An 8980-nucleotide genomic window follows, 5' to 3' on the forward strand; every position below is an offset into this window, starting at 1 on the left:
CAGGATGCTGCAAGAGCCAGAGTCTGCACTACCAGGAGCTGCAGGAGGTACTGAGGGCAGAAAAGAAAGTATGGAGCAGCTAGTTAGCAGCTCATTTTTTCACTGGCTATCTTGTTCAATGGCACTTAAGGGAAAACAATGGGGCAGGGAGGAAAAGAAGGGGTCTTAGACTGAAAGTGATTGGTTTTCTGGCTTTAGATAATTCTCCCCTAGTGGTGGGTAAGAGGGAATTGGGTATCTATAGAGTCGGGGCTAGAAATGTGGGGGAACATTAGGAAGCTGCCTAAATATTGGAATGGCTATGAGAACACGAGAAAAAATGAGAGAGGAGGAGGAGGAGGAAGGTGCTTCTGTCTGGGATTCCTTTCTCACCCCTATAGTTTACTCTCCTCACATCTCTGTCTGGTTTTCAGGGTCTCTCTGAGTTGGAAATTCCTGATTTGGAGAATGGTCCCAAGAGGCCTAGCAGAGCAAACGGAACAAATGAGTGAGCTGGCAAGGGAAGCAGGCAGGTGCGGCTCTCCTACCCTGTGGGAGCGTTCTCCAGACCCTCCAGCACCCCACCCCACTGAACTCAGAAGCCAGATGGAGTCCCTTTGAGACCTACATGAAGTCCAGTGGAATGCTTTCAGTTCTCGTCCAAACTAGGCCCCTGTCTCTTCTAGCGGAAAGTATACATAGACCAGAGTCTTTCCTCACTCCACTGCCCTGAAAAGCTGCCCACCTGCAGGACATCTTTAAGCCAACTTTCATCTATACCCTCTTCCTCTCTTCCATCCTTACCCTCCTCCCCCACGGACTCCCTATACAGCTTAACAACTGCCTCATCTCACTATTTATACTCTTTCCACCTTTCACAATCCCATTCACTCCAAGCCCTGTTCCCGTGCTCGCCCACTCGCTGAAATCAATTTATAGGTGCTTTAGTTTTTCTCCCTCAGATCCGTTTCCTTTCTACTCTAGCAGAGACTACAAGTCCCAGGATGCCCCACTACCTCGCGGCCTGCTGGGAAATAAAGAGCCTTTTCTCCGCGGTGGGGGTGCTGTGCATCTGCTGAGTGACGCGAGGCGCTGGAAGTCGGAGCCTAGCCGAGTTTACTCGGACGCGACCACTGGCCTCACGTTCAGGGAGGAGCCGGGCGGGTTATCCTGTGCTGGGGCTCCGCCACCCCAACCGCGACAACTAAGAGCTGACTGTGGGTCCACACCCCTCTTTCTGCCAGCTTCGGAGATAGGCAGGGGCTGAAGGCTGGCCCTGGGCAGAGCTGGGATTCCCCAGATGCTGTCGCCGCGCCCCCTCCCACAGTGCCCAGGTCCAAAGTCCTGAGACTTGGAGCGCGCGCGAGAAAGGGGTTGGAGATGATGAGTCAGAAGCCCAGCGCTCTTCTCGTCCCCCTCCCCCAGGGCCTGGGCGCCTGAGGAGGACCGGCTCGCTGGGCAGACGGGTGGACGGGGCAGGAAGAGGGAGGGACGCGGCGACCCAACCTAAGAGTTTCCCGCCTCTTGCGAGCACGCGGGTGTAACCAGCCCGCGTTGCCGCCACCCCTTCTTTCCAAAACGGGAACAGGACTGCGCAGGCTCAGCCTCTCGGCAGCCCCGCCGACCTTTGATCCCGGCGGCGGTGGGGTTGCTGAAACTGGTTGCGCTCAACCCCCACCGTTTATGACCTTTACAAGTGTGCAAAGATGAGAAGCTCAGGTGAGCTTGAGAAAAGCCCAAGAAAACTGGGAGGCCCAGTAGTACTAAGCCGGGCAGCCTACTAGCCGCTAGAGAAACTAGAAATTGACTAGAGCTGGAGTACTAAAAGAACTCACCCCAAATTCACATAGTGCCCAGGATGGGTGTGCGCCTCACACTCATTTTTGTTCCCACTTGAGAAGGCTTCTTTCCCTTAGAGAATGCTGCTTCTGGCTTAGCCAAGCCCAGACACCAGTGAGGAAAGAGCGCAGCCTAGCTGCCTTGCCCTAACATTGCAGTGGTGCCAGCGGCAACTCCTTTCTGTTCGTGACACCTTGGGAGTGGTAATAGTCGCCCTATGACAAGGTTGTGTGAGTACTAGGGGGTGGGGACAGTTCTGGGATTAGGTTCTGGGATGGAGAAAACAAGAGCTGCCTCCCCCTTTCTCCTCCTCCCAATCTAACTGCCAGAATAATGGAGAGCTCATGTGTGAAGTACTCAAAATGATTTCCATATCAGAAGGTGGTGGTGAATAAGGAAGCTAAGGGTAAAAATCAACAATTCACTCTGTCTTCCGGATATAGCAGCAGCTCGTAGTGGTATGATCAGAAGTCTAGGCATTGCATTCTAGTTCTTAAAGAAGTTCAATCATCATGCAAATGAACCTTGTATTAGTCAAGGTAGGCTAGGTTATGCTGTAGTAAATGTCAAAATCTCAATGGCTTAAAACCACAAAGGTTAATCTCTCGACGTGTCTAGAGCTGTCTAGAAGGGAGCTCTGCTCACTGTGTTATTCAGGTACTCAAGCAGAAGCAGCTCCATTTTGAGATCCTACTATGTCACCCGAGGCTCAGAGTCACACCTCCCCACCCCCCCAAAAATGATGAATTCTTCATGGGCTTTTAAATGCTTCTGCCTCAAAGGGACACATATCATTTCCACTCATACTTCATTGGCCAAAGCAAGTCATATAGCCACACCCAACTTCGAGATAGCGAGAAGGGCAGTCTTTTCATATGCGTGGAAGGAGAAAGGAAGCAAAAACACTAAAAGAAGAGTTAATCATTTGCAGTGATTCTTGAACGGTTTAGCAGTTGGAACTCATCTGTTCTAGCAGTCATTCCCATATCTACTTTGGTTTTGTTCCATGAACCACTAAATGAAGTTCTTAATAGAAACTTTTCCCCAAAAAATAATAGAACTGAGAGTCAGGAAATCTAGATTCTGGTTTTGTTGTATAAGGTGGAGCAAGTCAAACCTCTCTGAACTACATTTTGCTTACATGGAGATAATAATCATAGTATTTATCATTTCTACCTTACTGGAATATCAAGACTCAAAGAATATTACACATGGAAAAATAATTTAAAACTGAAGCACTTCAGAGGTTGAAAATAAATTGCCTTTGGGATGAAGAATAGTGTAAATGAGTGAACCAGATGGGGTATGAAGTAATAAAGATTGGTGGGGACTGTGGCAAACTAGAGAGCACACATTCTATTTAACAACTTTACCCCCCTTCAACTCCATCCAATTATTGTCATATGCGACTATGGGCCTGGTATTGCCATAGTTACAATTTTCCTATAAAAGAAGTTCTGACTTTTAAATGTGAAATCTCCTGATATTAAAATGTTAATAACTAATCTTTTTAATTGAGGATAAGATTCAGATTATAGTCCTTCAATTATAGTCTGTTATATAAACATATGGTAGGAATGCAGGTTTTAGATGTGCAATGATGGCCGATTTGTAGGCCTTTAAGGCCTCTTTTGAAATTCAAATCCTGAAGAGGTTGAACATTATGTTCTTAAAACTTTTTAATCAGATCCCTTTATGGCTTTGGTTCTCAAGTTCACTCGACGAGAAGTCTCCCCCTCCCCCCACCATATCCTAGCAGTTATTTGGCAATGTCTGGAGATTTTTGGTAGTAAGAACTGCAGGAGGGGCAGATATGTAAGGAAAAGAGCATTAGATGAGAAGTCAGATCCAAGATTTAGTCCCAGTGCTACTAATGCCCCTTTCCTGTGCATTACCCTCTACCAGCTGCAAGGGAAGACTGAGACTTGTCCTGTGATCCTCATTATTGCCCCCTCCACACTGCCTAGTGCCAGAGTCCCTGGCTGCTCTTTGAAAGCCTTCTGCTTTGCTGCAATGCTTCCCAGCAACCACTTTATCTGCCCCTTCATCAATCTGGCAGCCTTTGTGGAAGTCACTCATATTTTACTTAAATTGCTGCCCATTGGAACTTTACAGAAAGAAGTGACTGTCAACAGGTTCCTAATGACGTCAGGTAAAGGCCTTGACCCCAATTCCTGCTTCAAGCATGGAGAAATGTCTGATTCATATGTGGCTTCGTATGCAGCCGATTTCTGTGGTGACTGGGAAATTCTCCATGTTGAATTTTATCTTCATTTCTTTGATAATCAGTCATTTATTCTGGCCTTGAATTCATGACTATAGATAACCAATGATATTTCCCAAATGAAATATCTGTTTTTGCAGATGGTTCAGGTTTTGTGCCCCGGGCTGTGTCCTCTGCTGCCATCTCGTGGCCTCTCGGCTGCCCCAGTGGCGGTCTCACAAAGAGCTTTCCGCAAGGTTATGGCGTGTGGCAGTGGCTTAGTTGGAGAAAGAATCTCTGCACGCTGCGAAAGGCTCCCCAAATCCTTCCCTTGCAGTAAGTCCACCAGGGCAGCAGCTCACGCGACCAGGCGTGGAACCTGTATGTCGCGAGCAGGCGGGAGGCGCAGGGCCCTTCCGGGTCATCCTGACAGCCTTGGGCCTCAGTGTCTGTTACGCAATGCTGGACATGAGCCACCGAAATCAGTAAACTCATCTACCCAGGAGTAATCCGAGCTGACCTCGCCTGCTCGGCCTGATGAATGCTCCGTATCCTCTCACCACTCACCACCTGGGACTAGGATGTTCTTAGTCTCAGTGAGAAGAGAAGATTGTCCCGTCGGGTTTCTGGAGTTCTTTTTTTTTGTTGTCTAGGCCCATTTTGTATTACTTTATGTCCACGCCTTTCATTTTGGCTTCCCCAGTGTTGCTGCCTCAAGTTTGATATTTGATGGCATGAGCAGAACAGCGGCATCGAGGTCACTGGGAGACAATGTTTCCTATAAATATGACAGGATCAGTGCACTTAAGTTATCAGAGGTCCCTCTCCAGAGTACAGGGAATCTGGGACACTGTGCTGAGCTGGGCTGCAGGTGACTGAGCAATGACTCAGCACTAGATAAGAGGGCAGGAAAACTCTTACTTAATGCTTTTTTTTATTATTATTATTATAATGTGTTAAAATTTTTTTCAATGACTAAAGCAAATTTGTAGGACTGTCTCTCCTGTTAACCCTGCCTGTACACTTTCCATTTGTTTATGGAGAAGCCCTGACTCTACCATTACCCCTAACTCCGGAAGAGGAGGAAGAATGAGGGGGGGGAGGTGAGGGGAGAGGAGCAGGAGGAAAGGAACGGGAGGGGAGGGGAGAGGAGGGAGAAGGGAAGTGGAAACCGCTGCCTTTGGTGTTTTAACCTGCTTTCCCCGGTATAAAAATTCCGGGGGAAAGGCCTCCTTGTTTAATTTCCTAGGGCATCAGGCCAGGACAGGCTTTACTAAGCAGCTGTGTGTTGCTCCTCTTTAAAATTCAGATGCCATTTACTTAATGTGAATTATCTTCTATTTCTTTTGTTTCTCCTTCTTTGCCTATGTTTTTTTCTGCTTTGTTTTATTTATATTGTTTTATATTATTCTCGATTCTGCTTATCGTCTGAATCTTTGGTTTATTTTCCTCATCAGAAAGTTTTCCTATGTCCTATCCAGAGTTAATCAGTTGTCTTCATTGATTTTTGTCTATTTTACCTTGCCTTTGTAAACTTGGTGAATGAAAATTTAAATTCTTGTTTAAAATGTTTTTCCCCAAGTTCCAGGTCCCAAAGTATAATTTAATTTGTTTTGCTTCTTTATAATTATGTGTTCCCTTTATGCATAAAGAAAATATGTTGTGTGTATAGCCGAAACTTATTAGATTTCGTTAACCAATGTCACCATAAAAATAATTAATTATTTATTTTTTTAAAAAAAGAAAAAGAAAATGCGGTGCACCCACTCTTATGCTTTAGGTAAAGCGAGAGAACTCACAGTCAAGGTACAGAAGAAAGAGGATTGATATCTTTATAAATCTCAAAAATAGTTATGATGAAGAGAAACTTTTTTGTGAACCTAATAAGTAAAGCTGGGTCCAATGGTTACTTGTTATAGAGAGGCCAATTTTAGACCAAAAAGAGGAGAAACTGAACACTTTTTCAAAGATGAGCTGCTTTGAAGTTGGGCTCTGAACCTCGGAATATGTTAGGTGTTTCATGCAGTGCCCTTCTGCACTGATAGGTTATTGAAGCAAGCATTCAAATATCAGCTTGAATGGTTGAAATAGATGATCTTTAATTTCTATTCCTCTAGTCACTAGAACAGAGTTTATCAACTGTGTCACGATTGACATTTGGGCCAGATCATTCTTTTTTTTATTTTAATTTTTCAATTAGAGTCGACATTCGATATTATTTTATATTAGTTTCAGATGTACTGTGTAGGAGCTAGATATTTATATAATTTACAAAGTGATCCCCCCCACCCCCGGTTAGTTTAGTACCCACCTGGCACTCTACATAGTTATTACAATATTATTGACTGTATTCCCTATGCTGTACTTCACATCCCCGTGACTATTTTGTAACTACTGATTTGTACTTTATCCCTTCACCTTTTTCACCCAGATCCCCAATCCCCCTCCCATCTGGCAATTGCAAGTTCATTCTTTGTATGCGCCTGATAATTCTTGATTGTAGAAGGCTTTCCCAACCCTTGGCCTTTAACCACTAGATACCAGCAGCACAGCCAGCCTCTCCCCAGCTGTGATAACCAAAAATCTCCAGACATTGCTAAATGTCTCCTGTGAGGCTAGATAGCTCCGCTCCTTGAAAACCAGTGCCTTAGAGAGATGTGATAAAGATTTCAAGAACTTGATGTCTAATTTCTCTTGTATTTTAAAAGAGACCTAAAAGATCTACAAGAACCATATTACACATCCCAAATCTGCAATCCTTCCCTCGTGTCTGCCCCTTACTCCCCCTTCTGAATTGTCTATCTTCTATCATTTGGTCACACAAGCTGAATGCCAGTTCCTCTCTCCCATTTCCTATAATCCGAACACTCACCACATTCTATAGATAGTCCTCCTGCTCTTCGTCAGTCCTCTTCTCCTAATCATCACCTCTCACAGACCACAGAAAAAGATTCCTAAATAGTTTATATGCCTCTAGGCTTCTCTTCCTCAGACACATTTTCCATATCAGTCACATAAATGTGACCACTGGCTTCCCTGCTTAAAAGCCTTCGGTCGTCCCCATCACCTATAAGATCAAGTCCAAGCTTTTTAAAATGGTGCGATGACCCCTGTGATCTGGCTCCTGTCTGCCTTTCCAGTGTCATTTCCCACATCTACTCCCTTGCACTTCGCTCTTCAGTGACAGCAATCTGAGGAAGGTGGCATTGGCATGCAGCCTTTAATTTTTTTAAAATTATTAATGAATATGTATGATAAACACTTCCATCCCATCTTTGAGTTGCACCCTCTCCTTTTTTTTTTTTTCTTTTTGATTAGCCCAAGGATAATGATAATGACAGCACTGACTCAATGATGGGCTGGATGGGGGTCAGGGCTGTTTGTTACGCACAGTAGTGGGAAGTCAAAGGCATATATCAGAATAGCTAAGTCCAAACATTTCACTTTGGTATATACATTTCTTACTTCCATGCCTAATTCAGGTGGTGGTATCTAGTGCTAGCCCCATACCAGCCTTTAGTGTTGCTCTCTACTACTGATCCTTTCAGACTCAGCTCAGTACTCACCTATGTTAGGAAGCTTTCCTGAGGTCTTCCACTTCTCCTCTTCCATAGCAGAGAGAAGAAAAGCAATCGTTATCACTGCAGACAGAAAGTCAGTACTCTGATGGTTCTGCACAAGCAATCCCTATCTTCCCTATATAATTTCCCCTATGTAATTTCCCCTATATAATTACTTTCCCACTATTTAACACTCCTAGAAACCCAAACCCCTTTTCCTTGTCTCGTCACTTCTTCACAATTTCTCACCCTTTTATTAAAATGGTATGCATCTAATCACCTCTTTGGGTTTTCATTTCTTTTCTATGAAGGTGCTCTCTGCACATAAAAATTAAAATATTAACACCAAATAAAATTTGTATGCCTTTTGTCCTGTTAATTTGGCTTTCGTCAATTTGCAAGTTATTTTCCCTTCCTACAATTGAAATGATTATTTGTGTGTCCACCTTTGAAACAAGAACTGTGTTTTATACATCTTTATAACCCCAGACCTGGCCAAGTAGATGGCACACAGGAGACATTCAGTAAATGTTTACTGAATGAATGAATAGGCTAAGTCAGAAGGAGCCTTTAGAAGTCATTCTACTCAACATAGAAACTTCTGTGCAACATTCTAATAGTCACTCCTCTCTGCTCAAATGTTAACAATATTGGTGCCACTGAGAAAAATGCCACTGAGTGAGAAAAATCACTCAAACATGGCAACTGATGCCACAACAAATTCATGATCTTTAACTGCAATTAGATCCTAAAGGCTGCACTATAATACTGCTATTAGCAACTCTCAATTTCTGCAGCCACTTTATGTTTTTTACCTTCTCGATAGTTATTCTAAAGTGCATCTGGAAGGGAAAAAAAAATGATAACAAAAAAGAGAGAGAGAGGGAGAAAGAGTAAGGGAGGGATGGAGAAAGGGAGAGAGGGGGAGGGAGGAAGGGAGGAAAGGAAAGAAGGAAGGAAGGAAGGAAGGAAGGAAGGAAGGAAGGAAGGAAGGAAGGAAGGAAGGAAGGAAGGAAGGAAGAAAAAAAAAAGAAAGAGCCTCTAACAAGAAGAGTAATAAGGTGAGACTTGATCTATCAGCTATTGATATATATTATAAAGATAAAAAATTAAAACTGTGGTATTGGCATCAGAATAGACAGATGAATGGAACAGAATAAAGAGTCAAAAAAAAAGCTTGAATATATAAAAGATTTAAAATATTTTAATGGCATTATTTCTTATTAGTCAGTTAATTGTTAACTGATGTTTTTCTTTAAAATTTTTTTTATTTTTAAATTACAGTTGACATACAAAATTATATTCGTTCGAGGTGTACAACATAGTAATTAGACTTTTTTATAACTTACAAAGTGATCGCCTGGATAAGTCCAATACACCCATTTGACACTATACATAG

General features: G+C 43.5%; 2 protein-coding genes and 1 pseudogene across 2 annotated transcripts in view; 2 read left to right on the plus strand and 1 right to left on the minus strand.

Moving 5' to 3' along the window:
* The window catches only part of TMEM253 (transmembrane protein 253), a 3627-nt gene extending 1828 nt beyond the window's left edge, over positions 1-1799 (plus strand). The window contains 2 exon segments of the mRNA XM_006918333.2: positions 1-47; positions 414-1799. The exon segment at positions 1-47 is cut by the window's left edge and continues 11 nt beyond it. Coding sequence (XP_006918395.1) covers positions 1-47; positions 414-491 — 125 coding nt within the window. The 3' untranslated portion in view covers positions 492-1799.
* ZNF219 (zinc finger protein 219) overlaps positions 1-2001 on the minus strand; it is a 14369-nt gene extending 12368 nt beyond the window's left edge. Inside the window, exon 1 of the mRNA XM_006918319.2 lies at positions 1815-2001. The gene's annotated coding sequence lies outside the window, so the exon portion shown is untranslated. The remainder of the gene's footprint in view (positions 1-1814) is intronic.
* Positions 2002-3229: 1228 nt separating this feature from the next.
* The window catches only part of LOC102886846, an 11584-nt pseudogene continuing 5833 nt past the window's right edge, over positions 3230-8980 (plus strand).

The sequence above is a fragment of the Pteropus alecto genome, unplaced genomic scaffold (genome assembly GCF_000325575.1).
Source record: "Pteropus alecto unplaced genomic scaffold, ASM32557v1 scaffold1197, whole genome shotgun sequence".
NCBI classification, from domain to species: Eukaryota; Metazoa; Chordata; class Mammalia; order Chiroptera; family Pteropodidae; genus Pteropus; species Pteropus alecto.